The sequence below is a fragment of the Neovison vison genome, chromosome 12 (genome assembly GCF_020171115.1).
Source record: "Neovison vison isolate M4711 chromosome 12, ASM_NN_V1, whole genome shotgun sequence".
Classification (NCBI taxonomy): Eukaryota; Metazoa; Chordata; class Mammalia; order Carnivora; family Mustelidae; genus Neogale; species Neogale vison.
In genome coordinates this window covers 50,554,401-50,570,669 of record NC_058102.1, presented here as the reverse complement: position 1 = coordinate 50,570,669, position 16,269 = coordinate 50,554,401, and the positions used below count along the sequence as shown (strand labels likewise).

The 16,269-nt window shown below is 40.0% G+C and overlaps 1 protein-coding gene across 4 annotated transcripts in view; it reads right to left on the bottom strand.

Annotated features, from left to right (window-relative positions):
- GRIP1 (glutamate receptor interacting protein 1) overlaps positions 1 to 16,269 on the bottom strand; it is a 182,394-nt gene that overhangs the window by 42,421 nt on the left and 123,704 nt on the right. For all 4 annotated transcript variants that reach the window (XM_044226314.1, XM_044226312.1, XM_044226313.1 and 1 more), the window contains 2 exons: positions 10,954 to 11,023; positions 8,694 to 8,839 (listed from right to left, as the gene is read on the bottom strand). In XM_044226314.1, coding sequence (XP_044082249.1) covers positions 8,694 to 8,839; positions 10,954 to 11,023 — 216 coding nt within the window. The remainder of the gene's footprint in view (positions 1 to 8,693; positions 8,840 to 10,953; positions 11,024 to 16,269) is intronic.

The following is a 16,269-nucleotide window of genomic DNA, read 5'->3' as shown; positions in this document are numbered from 1 at the left end:
TAAATATTAGGTGATATTAAGAATTATTGATAATATTTTGAACCATGATGATATGGAGTTATGTACTGTAGAAATCCTTTTTAAAAGTAGCATTTAGGGATACAGTAACATTTACAAGATGGAACAATATGTCTGGAATTTCTTCCGTATAATTCAGTGTGTGGGTGGGGTGGGACAGTTAGGCTGGGAACAAGAGCTGAAGCAAGATGGAGCCTATGTTAATAACTGTTGAAGCGAGGTGATGTATGATGGTTCCTTAACACCATTTTCCCCTACTTTAAAAATATATTTGAAGTATTCCTAATATAATTGTTTTTTAAAGAGAAAACCTTGGGGTACCTGGCTGGTTCAATTGGAGGAGCATGATGTGCCTTTTGATCTCGGGGTCCTGAGTTCAAGCCCTACCTTGAGTGTAGACATTACTCAAACAAATAAATTTTATTTATTTATTTTTTTAAAAAGATTTTATTTATTTATTTGACAGAGAGAAATCACAAGTAGATGGAGAGGCAGGCAGAGAGAGAGAGGGGGAAGCAGGCTCCCTGCTGAGCAGAGAGCCCGATGTGGGACTCGATCCCAGGACCCTGAGATCATGACCTGAGCCGAAGGCAGCGGCTTAACCCACTGAGCTACCTAGGCGCCCAAACAAATAAATTTTAAAAAATAAAAGATATTAATTCCCTTAGAAAACCCTAGAGGATGCCTTGAGTAAATGGCTTACTTAATTAGCTTGGCTTCCTTTCTTTCATAGATGATGGTGGTGGCTGCATATACCCAGTCTCATCCAGACCCTCCTGGTCCATCTGCCCACCAGGCAAGGTTCCCAGAGCTTCCCACTGCCACTGGCTCTAGAAGAGCCCTCCCCCCCCCCCCACCTCGGCTCTGCCCTGTTTTTCACAGCAACAATTTCTTCCTAATTTGTTTTCCTGGTGGGGCCCTAGCCTTTGCCCCTCCTATTTGTACCCCCACCCCTACCACCCATTTTCACCAGTGCCAGGCAATATACAATTCCTTCTCTTTTCCTCCCAGAATACTTCTAAAGCATAAATCTGAGTAGCTTACTCTCTTACTTGAAGATTTTCAGTAGTTCCCAATTTTTTAAGGATAAAATACAGCCTCTTTGCATGAGCTGAGCTGGAGCCTCTGTGTCTCCAGAGGGCCAGGCCGTCCTCTGTCCCGCAGTCCAATCTCCTACCTTCTCTCCTTAACGAAACACTGCAGTCCCTTAAAAAGCACTTTTCTCACATGGCTAGCCTCGCATGCGTTACTCCCTATGCACAAATATCTTTCTCCTGCGTATTCTTCCAGTGTTCTCAACTTCTCTTAATTCTTGTTTTTGTTCCCCTCACCAAGGGGGACAATGAAATGAAACAAAGTCTTGTTCCCCTCGCCAAGGAGGAAAATGAAATGAAACTTAAATTCCCCCTAACAAGAGAAATTAAATATGAAGGCAGGGTCGAGCTCTGAAGAGCAACACACCATTGTCACATAATATCTAGGATTTTTTGCTTCTGGAGAACCAATCTTTGCCCCACAAGAATGCCTGTTCTAGTGCCTGTTCTAATGGCTGTTCCACTTTTCACTCTATGTTCGAATGATTTCTCTACTTGTCTCCTTTTGAACAGGATCACCTTACAACAGACATTTTCCCTTCATGTCCCCAGAACAATGCGCGCACCGAGGAGATTTTGGTAAATGCGTGGATAAATAAAGGAGGGGGTACAAGAGGGGTGTTAGCCCGAGTCACAGTTCCAAGGGAGGAGGTCTCTGAGTTTTGCGAGTCACCCTCCTTGCTCCTCTGAGGTCTGGTTCCCTCCTGCAAGGTGATGCACACCCAATATGGCTCGCTCAAAGACGGACACTCAGACCTGGGCTGCCACTGTGGGAACCAGCTATGCTAAAGCACTCTCCCTCCACAAGGCCAAGAGCATCTGAGTCAGCTTCAGGCTGCACTTCCAACTCCATCTGCCTTCTCGGGCATTAGCCCAACTGGCAGTGGGAGGGCCTACAGCTTAGGAGGGTGATAACTTCCCTGTATGCTCACACCATTTTGGGGGTGGAAGCACTCCAAGACCCTCTCCCCCTGAAGCTGCTCCAGCTTAGAAAGGAGCAACTGAGAGTGTTTAACCAGAACAAAAACTTTCTGAGACATAAAAAACTCAGGATCACCACTACGGTTCAAAATGAGCCCAAACAGATGTTAATGATATTATAAGAAGCTTTTGTATCACAACAGAAGGTTTACAACTCTTAGTGAAAGACATGAAAAGGGGCCAGCCTACTTGTTTGCTCTGCTCAGCTCTAGTTAAGAAAATTAATGGGACCACAGAACAGATGCAAAATTGCAGCATTACTTATCTGCAATGTTATTTTCGGGCTTCTTGAGTGCTGCCTGTTTAACAAAATGAACGCTATCTGGCTTGAATCCATAATGGCAGCTGCTTATGTGGACCAAATAGGAGGCTTGGATTTGGGAGCGAGCCTTTGGAATGCATACATGTGCAGGTCAATCAAAGTTCACTTCAACTAAAAGCGATGGACTTCATTTTACGCAGTCCGGCTACATTTCTTGGGGGACAGGCCTGAGAGGATCAACCATGTAGAAGAGCGCCTTTACAGCTTCCCACTACCGTGTGGTCTTTCTATCTGGCCGTGGCACAACAGTGTGCCAACAGAGTTCCAAGGAGTTGCTGAGTGTCTAAGAAGAGAATTTGAATTTCTTTATGTTACCGATTATTTATTATTATTATTATTTATTACTCTCCAAGTTAGGCTGCTTTGTGACAGTGCTTCTCAAAGTGTAGTCTTGGGACCAGGAACTTCAGCATTACCTAAGTACGTGTTGGAAATACACATTCTCAGCTTCACTCAGACCTGTAGGAACCCTTGACCCTAGGAGAGGGGCACAGTCACCCATGTTTTAACAAGCCTTCTGGGTGATTCTGACTAGACTTTGAAACCATTACTTTGAGATCAAGCATTAAAAAAAAAGAGAGAGAGAGAGAGAGAGAGAAAGAGAAGAAGATAACCTTTCTTTCCCTTCCTTCCCCTCTCTCTCTCCCTTTCCTTTCCTTTTTTTCTTATTTTAAATCTTTATCATACGTTCTTTTTTTGGAGACAGCCTTTTGCCAAAACCATCCCTACTATTGCCCCAGCACAGATAGGATCATTCTTGCTTGCTTACAATGAAGTCTTTCTGCTACTTCAACCTAGATTTAGGGGGTGGGGAGCTGGGGTAAATTGTTCAGCTAGCTTAGCAATGATGAACTGAAAAAAAAAAAATACAAAAGCTAAAATCTTTGAAGGGCAGATTGAACTGGTACTAAGGCTATACATGCCTAAGACTCTATCTGGAAATGTGTAATGGTAATTTGCTTTGGATGGGACAAATTGCAGCCTGTAAATGTTTCTCTGCACAAATTAGAGCCAATGCAGGTAAAATGCTGAATTTAGAGTCTCTAAAACATGCTCTATATTAGAAGCAAGGTGCTCTAAATCAAGAGAGAAATCATTAGCAGCTATGTATTTGATTGGCACAAAGGCAGTCATACAAAGGAGAGAGGTCCGTAGGAATTTTTGGTGACAGGTTTGGAAGGCCCCTCTACTTCTTTCTACAAGTCCCCAAATTCTCAACTGTTTTGCCTCAGGCTACTTCTTAGCTGTCCAACATCTCCCTCTTCATTTACATTGGATCTAGAAGCAATCAAAGAAAAACAATAGATTTTATGTCAAGAGGGTTATTTGCATCTTTGGGACCCATCTTTGGGTTTGGGTAACAGCCTTGTTCTGGAGCCTCAGACCCAGGCAAGAACCATCTGGCTTTACTTGACTTGTCTTCCTATGGTAATGAAAGATAACAAATGCAAAAGCTCCTGAAGGCAGAATGGCCACTGAAAATTGGGGGGTATAGAGGTGGGGGGCAAATGCCTATAATTCCAAGTGTTCCATAAGATTTGGAAAATAAATAAAGCTAAAATTAATTTTAAAAGCACCCTAATAATGGCAGTTAGCATTTAGGATTCATTGGGCCTTATTAGGTGCCAAACATCATCACTGAGTGCTTAAATATATTACCTCCTTTGGTCCTTCAAAGAGCCATGTGAAGTAGTCATTAAATGGACATTTATGGATGAGAATTTCATTTTCCCATTTCCCAGCTTGTTGGCTGTGAAGCCAGTTCGTGTTCTTATTCATTTCATCCTACTGCTCCCTAAGCCAAGGCTAGAAACAAAGTGGATTCTGACTCTTGAATGCCTCCTTCTCCAGTAACCGACCACAACCAGTCATCACTGACCAAACACTTTGGCCTCACTCCCCTGCTTGACGTCTTTTAATGGCTCCCATTGGCTTCTGGAGTGAAGTTCAAATTTCTTAACACGGTTTAGGACTGTAATGATCTGGCTTCAATGTATCTTCCTACTCACCTTCTACGAAGTCCTTACACATAATTTTTGCCTCAGCTACATCTGCTACTAGGATGTGCCGTGCTCTCTGATCTGCTTTGGCCCATTCTCTTCTGGTTAATTCTAACACATTTCCAAAGACTTTCAAGACCAAGGTTGACAGAAGCATCTCCTTAGCTCTCCCGGCTCAAGTGGATGCCTCTACATTCTCTTAACATTTTGTGCTTATACCTAGGACACTCATCATATTTCTTATTTTCTTCTGTATCTCATATAAGGTGGTGACTTGACTTGGGGGCAGGGATTATATCTTTTCTCATCTAAGAACTAGTTGACCCTAACACCTCAGAGAACCAAATAAATGCTGGTGGCATGACCGAATGAAAATCAAAGACTTTAACAACTTTGGAGAGTGGTTCTACCATCTCCTCAGGTAAGGGACAAGGCAGAACAACGCCATTAGTATGACTGGAAGATGAGCTCATGTTCTGAAGCAGCATCTATTAAACCAATTGCAGTATTGTTAGCTTAGGAAACCAAGTTATACTGAGTATGCTTATCAAGTTTCTGTAACTGATAAGAGAAGCAAGATGGAGAGGGCCAGATGGTTAAGGAAAGAACTGGAAAACTCCTGGAGTACGGAAAATCCTATATCAGTATGAACAACATTTTAGGGAGTGAAGACTATATACTGAGTAATGACGTTTTAAAATATTGAGACAGGGGCACCTGGGTGGCTCAGTGGGTTAAGCTGGTGCCTTCAGCTCAGGTCATGATCCCAGGGTCCTGGGATCGAGCCCCACATTGGGCTCTTTGCTCCATGGGGAACCTGCTTCCTCCTCTCTGCCTGCCTCTCTGCCTACTTGTGATCGCTGTCAAATAAATAAATAAAATATTAAAAAATAAAATAAAATAAAGTATAGAGACAAAGGATGGTAGTAATTCAAATCATCAGTTTAATTTCAGATGAAGCACAGTATCAAACTTCCAAAATCAGTGACTGCTGTAATGATTAATGGTTATTTCCCATTCATTTAAATCTTGATGAAGGATAAGAACAATGGTGGGGAAAGGCTTTTTTAGGATGTATTAGTAATAAAAAGAGTTTCCACGTATTGCATACGAACTGTGCTGGTAAACATTTATATTAGTAAGTTACAGCTGCTCCCTAAGGTGGGTATTACTATGTGTACATGACTGGAAATGGAGCTGGATCTCAGACTGGTTAAGTAACTTTCCCAAACTCACATAGCTCAAATGTGGTAGAGCTGCCTTGAATGCATTCATTTTGAATAATTTCCTCCCCCACTCCTTGCTCTGCTCTGAATAAAAGAGAATTCAGCTACCCAAATTATACTTATATTCTCATTTGGAAGAGGATAGAGAAACACTCAAATTCTTCCAAATCAATGATCAGATGGTAATTTTCAAATAGTGCTCTGTTATAAAAACATGTCTGTATGAGTATATTATTTTCATATATCAATTTAAGGAAATCTGGTTTGGGTAAGTATGAATCTCACCCCTATATATTAGTCTTATTTTGGGTAGGTGCGTGGTTTTCAATGGAAGGATTTAGGATTTTAAAAATAGCACCTCCTAGAGATTAAAAAAAAAAAACTTAACAAGCAAGAGAATTACCATAGGATTAGGCATCGGGATTGTAGAGGGAAAGGTCTACAGGGGAAAAAATAAGCTGAAGGGAAGAAGCAATTGAAGTAGGCCCGGACTCTCCAAGTGCTCGGTTATTGTTTCTGAAACTCCTCCCGCCTGACATATCTGCACAGCCTGGCTTCAGTACTGAGAGAATGGCCAACTGTGGGCACCTCCGGCTTGGCTCTTTTGTTCTGCACGAAAGGTAGCTGAGATCTGCGTAGTTCGGCAAATCATGCAAAATGGATTTCTCCACAGAGCTTTGCCTCTTCACTAGGACAGAACCCAGACTGATGCTTGAGGCTTTATCCTTTTTCGAAATAAATCCCCCAAAGAAAGTGCAATTGAAGCATGCTTGTAAGGAGAAGAATGCAAATGTTGGTACAGAAGATCAGTTGCTTGAGAAATAATGAGTGGAAATTTTTAAGCGTTGGTTATAAAATACATTTGTATACAAACATCCTTACCAGCTGTACCAACGGATGCAACTACCAACTTGTTTTGACGTTGAGCAGGAATCAAAAACACATGGCCTGACATGACCATAAACTTTAGATCTAGATGGCTTAATTATAGAAGATTCCAGAACATTGACAATAATTCGTCATCAGTGGGAATTACATTATACACAGTAGAAGTTCTCTTAACCAATCTCTCTTTAGCCATTACTGGATTAATTGTGGTTCTTTATCTTCTTTGTAAAATATACCTACCAATGCCACTGAATACCCCAGAATAATAGGTCTTTCTTTCTAGTACCTCTGTGCACCTCTGTGTCTGCTAACAATTGAATTGCAAACTTAAAAATTTAGAGTCAATTTTGTTTATTCCAGAGCCTGATTATGTCAGTTTTACTAGTTTCTGTAACTATGTAATTTAATGACTCTTACTTAACCTACGAAACAGAAGAATAATGGTTCTATGGAAACAAAATCAAATGCTTTGGAAAAATCAATAAGGAGAGTCATTAGGCAAAAATCTACCAATTCTGTAGAGAAAAAAGTTGAAAACATCGGGCAAATAAAAACCTAACTGGAGTGAACATTCGGATTACTTTAAATTCTTCAAATTTTCACTGTATTAAAACAAAACAATAAAAACTGGGAAATACAAACTGTATATTATATATAAGGTTTGGGCCAACAAACAAGTAAAAAGGCTTGTAACTATAACCAGCAGGATGAAATTCACAGCAAAGAAGTTGGCTTCACCCATAATATTGGCAAAATTTTAAATTAAATGTTCATGCTATCCATATCTATCAATTTCTGTAATTCCCCACATTAGCTGCATCTTTCAATTATGGACTTTTTTCAATTACTTCTAGGTTTTTATTGTAATCAGATAGATTACAATACTATCTACTGCTGGGCTGCTCAGATTGTGTTTCTTGGACCACAGTAGTATCATCAGGAAATCTGTTAGAAATTCAGAATCTCAGGCATCATCTGGGGGTAGTGGCGAGGAACTGTGTTTTAACAAGCTTTTCAGGTGATTCTGAGGCCTAAGAAAGTTTGAGAAGCCCTGCCCCTTTATATTCATCCATTACTGGAAACCCCACAAATGGATATGGCCCTTTTAGAGAGCAACATGGTACAAGACTTGTCAGAAATCCTGAGAAGTTCCTTTTTATTCATACTCAGCAATTCTACTTCTGAAAATATTTCCTAAGGAAATAATTCAGAAGAAGAAGAAAAGTTGATTAAAGATATCCATACATAGGGGCGCCTGGGAGACTCAGTGGGTTGGGGCCTCTGCCTTCGGCTCGGGTCATGGTCCCGGGGTTCTGGGATCGAGCCCTGCATCGGGCTCTCTGCTCGGTAGGGAGCTTGCTTCCTCTTATCTTTCTCTGCCTGCCTCTTTGCCTACTTGTTGTGGTCTCTCTGTCAAATAAATAAATACAAATCTTAAAAAAAAAGAGAGAGATATCCATAAAGATGTCCATGATTACACTATCTGCAATAGTGAAACAATTGGAAGCAATCCAAGAAAGAAGAGAAAAATGATAAATAAGTTACAGGCAGTAAATAAAAAATGTTCGGTATTAAGCGTTTGGAAAGTGGTAATGTCCTTATAAAGTTAAAATGTGCACTATGGCTATAATTACGTAATATAAATATCAACTAGAAAGTCACTGGTTCTGGGGTGCCTGGGTGGCTCAGTCGGTAAAGTGACTAACTTCAGTTCAGGTCATGATCTTGGGGTCCTGGGATAGAGCCCTGTATCAGGCTCTATGCTCAGCAGGGAGTCTGCTTCTCACTCTCCCTCTGCCCTTCCCCCCCTGCTCATTCTCTTTTTCTCTCTCTCAAATAAATAAATAAAATCTCTAAAAAAAATGACTGGTTCCATTGTATCAGGGTAGTACTGGATGATGATTTAATTTTCATTTTTGAACATTATTTTGATACAACCATAATCATGCTTTATAATAAAAATGCCTTAATTATATCATTAAAAGCACCATTATTTAAAATTCATCCTACACTCTCAACACACAATTTAAAGACCCTCTTTAAACTATGCGAAACACCGCTGCAGTGTCACTAGCCAGCGGTCGTGTGTGAAACATCAAGATCTAACATCTGCGACAGATGGGCAGTTAGAGAAATCAGTCTCAAATAAGGAAGCATTCCTTACCTGAGTTATCTTCATCTTTGCGGATTTTGAGCTTCACCAGGTCTTCACACTGCTGGAGGATCTGAACTGCATCTTCCATTGAACAGTTGTCCAGTCGGATGTTATCTATTGCAAGTAATTTATCCCCGAGTTCCAGGGTGCCAGTCCTGTTAGCCAATGCAGAGCAACGCATGATTAATGAGCACTTACCCGGGTCGTTTAAGAGGCATTAAGAATAATGTAGCATTATGGCAGTCTTTAGAGAAGAGACGTTCTTCAACTCTTTTTAAATTGCATTTTATTAACAAATCCCTTTTTTCTAGTCTTAGTTTGGATGGCTGCCATGACATTACATTTCAGAGTATTAAAAACATTTTTTTAAGATTTTTAAAAAAATTCTATTTGACATTTTTTTCTTAAAAATTTATTTGACAGAACAGAGATCACAAGTAGGCAGAGAGGCAGGCAGAGAGAGAGGGGGAGGTAGGCTCCCTGCTGAGCAGAGAGCCTGATGCAGGGGTTTGATCCCAGGACCCCGAGATCATGACCTGAGCCAAAGGCAGAGGCTTAACCCACTGAGCCACCCAGGTCCCCAACATTTTTTTAAAACTAGTTTCTTGAACTAGTCCAGGACCACTATATAAGTGGTCCTGGACTTCACTCAGGAATTCTAACTTTCCTAGGAAGGGAGGTAATGGCGCAGGGTGTACAGACACTAGGTGTCCTCATGCTTCTCCACACTGTTGCACTACTTGTCAGGTACTAGGAGAGAGTTCGGAGAGTGAGGGGAGTCATGGTGGGTTAACTTCGTGGGGGTCTGAATCCTGGCGTCCCTGCCATTTCCCCCTGCACCAGGAAACCCAGGACCTTTGAGAGTCTAACACTGGCACTGGACCTCTGCAGGTCTGTTGAAGATTTTTAAGGTCCATCATGAGATGAGAAAAATAATGAGAATGTGTATGTGTTTGTTCGTGTATATATTTGTATACACATACATATTTGTACACTGAAGGTTATGTTTTGGTAAGAACTATCCTTGAGGAATTATGTCTGTTACAGAGATTGCTAATTACTTTCAGCCTCTGTCCTCCTCGCTTTTCTTCTGGGTCATTCCCTGAAGATGCGCAGCCCGGACTCTCTCAGCACCACTCCCACTTCCCTTCTGTGGCTAGAAAATCGCAATGACTGGAGCAAACTGGTGAGAATAACAGAGTTGCCTCCCCAGCCTCGAATTGCCTGCCTACCTCCCAACTGTTACATGAGACACACACTGCAGACTTCTTTGTCTCAGTATATTTATAAATCTCCCTATCATGGCATCTGAGCTTATAGCTATATACCTAGACTCATACAATGTCCTTTCTACTTATTGAATATTAAAATTTTACTTTAATGAAATGACTATGATAATGGATGGAATATTAAAAAAAAAAGTCTTTCATTGGACAATAGAAAGTTAATAGTCTTTTATCATTTGAAAACATTTTTGATCTAGGAGAACCTGGGTGGTGCAGTTGGCCAAGTGCCTGACTCAGAACCTAAGGGTTTAGACTCAGGTCATGATCTCCAGGTTGTGAGATCCGGCCCCAAAGTCAGGCTCTGCTCCTGTGTGTTGGAGATTCTCTCTCCCTCTCTCTCTATCCCTCCTGCTCATGTCCTCTCTCTCTCTCTCTCTCTCTAAAATAAGTGAGCAAATCATTAAAATAAGTATTTTTGATCTGTGAAATCAAAAGTTTAAGACTCTCTGATTTTGACGTATATGGATCAAACAGAAGACAAATGTTCAAGGCTCAAGGACCTAGTTAGGCTAGGGAGGACATTCTGGCATCTAGAAAAGCTCTTCCACAAGCAATGATCTATTTCCATATGGGGTGTTTCTTATAATTGGGTCATTTCCAGTTTTTTAGCTGGAAAATGAAGGCTGGAAGATAAGTGAAGGAGAGTGTGATGGACTCAGGAAGGACCCTAAAAGGTGACTGTCGTCTGCAGTGGGTACAGAAATAAATTGACATGAGGAGAGCTACCAAAGTCATTGCATGAGGAATGTTGAATACAATTGCTTAACAGTGGCTGTCTGGAAAACATTAAGAATACCATGATCCACAATAAGAAGGTCTGCCTTGAATGTTGAAAGGGTGTCATCTCTACTTTAATTAAGGAATGTCTTAGTAGAGCATGTGACTTTTGATCTTGCGGTTGTGAGTTCAAGACCCATGTTGGGGGTAGTTATTTTGAGAAAAAGAAATGCCTTGGAATGAACCAGAAAATTCATTTTTCTTACCTGTGTGCCACACTTCCTTTCTTGATATCTGATATGACAAGGGGATCTCCTGGTTTTCTGCTAGATGGTGCTGTAATAATGAAGTTAGAATCTTTATATTCATGATTCACCCACACTGTATAGTACCTATTTTATAGCAATGGTTAATGCAAGTACATATTTGCTTTGTATGCAAAGCAAAGATGCCAGCAAACGAATTAGAAAATGTGCACATTACATTTTCTTAATATAAAAATGTGTTAAAGTATGTATAAGCTTAAAAATGAAAGCAAATTCATTTTACATTTGTAATTGGAAAAAGCAATCACGGAGCTGACCATTGGGTTTAAATCTATTTCAACCTGTGATTCCAAAGAGAAAGGTGAAGAGTGAGTATCCAAAGAGGAGACTATCAGAAGCAACTGGGGGCTCTTGTTAGTGGTGTCCATATGTGCTCCCTTCTCCTACTTCTTCCCTTACTTCTTTTTGGTGAGGAGACATCACCTTTTGTGGGACCATGCCGTATTTCTTCAGGTATATGGAATTGGAAAGTGGATGAGATTCAGTGATTTAAAGTTCTTTTTCCCCCAGAAGGAAATCTGTTGCTAGATAGACTGTAAATCTTAACATTTTGCTCACACATTCATACCTAAAATGCTCCGAAGTGTTCTGGAATATGAATATTTTATTTTATTGACAGCAGTCAATATTTGACTTAATTATATTTTTATACATATTCATATTCTAAATGTGAACATTAAACTTTTATTGAGTTTACAGATTATCCTATTATCCTGCACAGTGGTCAGTTTTTGGTTTTATAACTTCTCTCAGATATTTCTATTTGATGAGAATGAAAAGCAATTAGTTTTGTGTCTACCGTAGAGTTAATCCTGAAAATGAGCTATAGTTCACACAGCACAAAAATATCATCTTGTCTAGAAAGTGTATATTTAATTTAGGTGTTTGATAATTAAAATAACCCATACTGACATTTATAAAAAAAAACAATTTGCCTCCGAGAGGAGATGTTTTGCCAGTTTGAAGTCTGTAGTGATTTTCTTTTAAGGATCATTAAAAGGCCCCTAAAGTAAGATTTTATTATAAACAGGCTGATCACCCCATTATAGTCATAGAACCATATCATATCCCATAATCCCACCTGAATCCCAGGAAAATGTTTATGCATAAGAACAGATGGTTTAATATTTCAACATAACATTGAAAGAAAAAGCAAATATATAAACCAATATCTTACCCACTGTCTAAATTAGCCCATAGTAAATGTTAATGGGACTTGATTCAATCATTATTCTTAGCTTCTAGCAAAGTATGAAAAACATTCTATTCACTATAATTAATTCATAATTTAAACCTCCACTCCATTTGATATAATTCCTCCAGAGAAATAGAAATATTTAGCATTTTTATACATGTCATATTTTACAACTACAAATCGTTTTGGACATAGGGCTCAAAGACAAAATCTTTGTTATTACCCCAAAATACAACTTTTTAGCATCTGCCAATGACTTTATACTCTATTTTGCCAAGCTGTAGTAACCATCACAAAGCACTCAATGTTTCCCCTGGTTTTTAATAAAATCCACGTTCCACCAAAATGGTCTGAAATAAAACAATAGTAGAGGCAACAAAATACATCAAACCCATCTCTGTCATCTTCACAAGAGAGGAAAATAGCACTGGGGTCTCTTGGACAAACCCACCCAGCTTTACAGAGAGGTTTGAAACTTATTATGGCATATGGACACATATGGTGGCCATTCTCATGTTTGCTAGATTCTTCTCTTTCTCTTTTAACCAAGATCATACCTGAGGCTTGAGAAGCTCATCAGGGTAGATGCCCCTTGGAGTGATGAAGTTAAACCCAGAAGTTGATCCAAATCTGTACGAGCTCCTGGCACTGTGGCTCCCGTGCCTACCAGGCATGTTAAATGTGGTTCTGGGGGCTCAGATATCATTTGCATACCCCAGGACCTATGTTTTAATTCTCCACTACCTAAGAAGAAGTCATAAACCAAGCATGCTTTGCTTGACTTGTAGGGCTTTAAAAAATTAGATCAGTTGTCATGATTTAAAAATTAGTAGATTTCATACACATGTATAGTTTGTTTTAAAAAACTGGATAGGCAATATGGTAGAAGAGCTTGGCAGTCATAATGTTTGGGTCCAAAATCCTGGCTCTACCACTTGTCAGCCACGGGCATTTGAGTGCATAGTCTTTAGGCACCTGAGTTGATCTGCAAATGGTGATGAAGAATAGTAAGAGTGCTTACCTCAGCGTTTTTGTGGCAAGGATTGAGATTTACATTAAAGCGATGGGACCAGTGCACAAGCAATGCATAGCATAATTGTTTACTGTTATTATTATCCAGCAACACTGGACACTTCCAACTCCCCCTTTGGATGGAGCCTCCAGTTTCCCATTTGCCACTGTCCTCCGTGGATGGATCTCATTCACTGACTTGCCTCACCTCTGAGGGCTTCTGAATTTGTGACCCTTTGAGAATACACTAGTGCTTAATGGTTCAAATCATTTGTTTAATACATATTTATTGATACTACTATAAGCTAGGCAGCTCTGCTTTGAGCACCAGCCATGAAACCCCACAGAAGGTGCATAAAATGGTGGGAGTGGAGGGTGGGGCAGGGATGGTTAAATCTTATGAAGTTATTAGCCATGAAACTCTCTCTTCTCCAAAGTGAGTATAGCTGGGAAGGCCATACAAACCATCATATGGTGGGAAGGTTACCCTAAATGGGTCAAGTGTGTGGCCTAGCAAAGAAGGGTAGCACATGGTTACTGAGTTCTGAAAAAGACAAAATAGTTTCACAACCTCTTGAAATCTCAATATAAACTGGTGAAATGTATGGAACTGAAAGGCTGACAAAGGAGAAAGAACAAGACACAAATCCCATGTTATAGGATACATGTTAAATTTAACATACTGCCTTTTTCTTAGTCATAGTTCATGAAATAATTTTAATTCAAACTCTTCTATCTGTTAGTTGTTTTTGTCTTACTAGATCTACATTTTGAGTCATCTACAAGTTTTTTTTTTTTCTAAACTCATCACTTTCATGTCTTTTAAGGCTATTTTGCTGTCTAAGAAGATGATGTCACTAGAAATTGTATCCTAAATCGTAAGTACCCATTCGTATACATCATAATGACTGATTTTTTCATGCTGCTCATAGGTGGACATTCTTGATCCTCACAAGAAAACTACTATATTTTTTAAAATTTACTTTTACTCATTTATATCAAAATTACACATGCATACAACTTGAGGAGTCCAATTTCTCCAAGACCAGCCCTTCATTTCTTACTTCTCCAGATGCTACTGCTATATTGCTAAATAACATAGAACTGTTACTATTTAATTATTTTTCAGGGCTAATTATTTACCTTCTGTTATGAAAGATGCTATACCAGCACTATATTCACATACATGCCTTGTCCTGTGGGTTCCCCACATTCTTCCATCACAGTTTGGTCTGAATTTTTTATAAGATCGATATTTGGTATTTACCTCTGTATGACTCCATAAACAGTATTCACAGATAAATCATGTAGCATACCATGACTACTTGCCTTTTCATAGGGTATGTTTTCCCTTTAGTTGTCAATTGCCTTGGGGTCTCTGGATAGTTTCCTTGTATTTATCAAGAGTTCAACTCCTCAGATCCCAAGCTATATAAATTTTCTCTTAGTATGATAAATCATATCAGGGTCTCTAGCAGAGGTTTACAACTTGTCTGGACTGTTTACTTTCTAGGGTTGCTCCATAGATCTTGGGAACTTCCTTCTCACAGATCCTGGAAGATGTTCTCTTGACTTCTGTTACACTAAAACAAGGAGGCCATTAGACTAAGGTTGCTGTAAAGCTGTGATGCTATAGAAGCAACCTAAAATCTAAGCCTGTCAATGCCTCAAAGTTACAAATTCAAAATGCTAAGGAAAACCAATCACAAACAGCCAACTAGGCTTTAAGTTACAGATGATCAATAATTTCCTTTCTCTGTGTCTGTACTTTGTCTACCTGTCTTCTCCCAGGCTCTTGTGGATAGAGCCCTCCTAATTCCTTCCACTTCGGCACTGCCTGACTTGAATTTATTTTTACTTAAATAAATCCTTTACATTTTTAATATGCCTCAGTTCATCTCTTAACCCCTCTCTCTTACATCCTTGGAGCCCTCACACTTTTCTCTCCTCTTTCATTCTGTAATGGCTATTATTCTGTATCCTTTGGACTCAGCCCGCATACTTCTTTTCTATCCTGGATTCCTTATTTGTGGTTTTCTTCTAATTTCTGGCACTTTCTCTCACCTTTATTTTCCAATATTTTAATTTCTGCCATGTTCTTAAGTCCCAAGAGGTCTTTGTCCACCCTGGTATGTTATGTTATGTTATGTTATGTTATTTATTTATTTATTTATTTTTGGTATGTTATTTTAGACTAGTATTCATTTCTTGCTTCCATCCACACAATATCTTAGGTTAGTACTGACGTTAATGAACCCTGTTCTTTTTTAAAGTTTTCTTCTTCCTGAATGTGCTGCTTCTGCTTTTCTTCTTTGTTTCTGGTGATAGACTTGCATGTCAGATTCTTCCCTCAGGTGTCTGCTTTTTCTTAGCTTGTCTGTTCACATGAAAGAGGCAGCCCTACAAAGCTGTTAGAAAGCTTGGTGCATCTGAGAGGGGTCTGTGGACTCTAATCTTCCCTGGACAGTTCAGGCCAGGCTGTTTCTTTGGGTCAGATGGCTCTGATTCTTCCTCTTGGCTTGGAGGGTATTAAGCCGGCTACCTTGCTTCTCTGAGTTTATGGAGGAGAAGACTAGCGGTCTCAACATTCAGTATGTACACTTTTTAAAAAAAAAAAAAAGGTTTTATTTGACAGACAGAGAGGGAATACAAACTGGGGGGGAGAGGTACAGGGAGAAGCAGGCTTCCTGCACAGCAGGCAGCCGGATGAGGGGGCTCAATCCCAGGATTTGGGGATCATGACCTGAGCCAGGCAGACTCTTAAGAACTGAGCCACCCAGGCAGCCCTGCTCATCTGTTTTAGTAGAGCAGTACAGCTGCCCTCCGCTGTGCTCTCCCAGGCCACAGCCCCTCCATTTCCTGTTTTCCAGAGAATGAAACTCCATTCTTCTGTGGAGGGTAGATGTGCCTGGATGTGCTGGCTGGCGGAAGGCATCTAACGGACTAATTCATTTTTCACAGACTTTCAACCATTCCTCATGTCTCATCACTCTCACTTCCGGAAGGTCCTCATTCCACCAGTTCCTGATGCTGCTGGGACTTTCGGATGC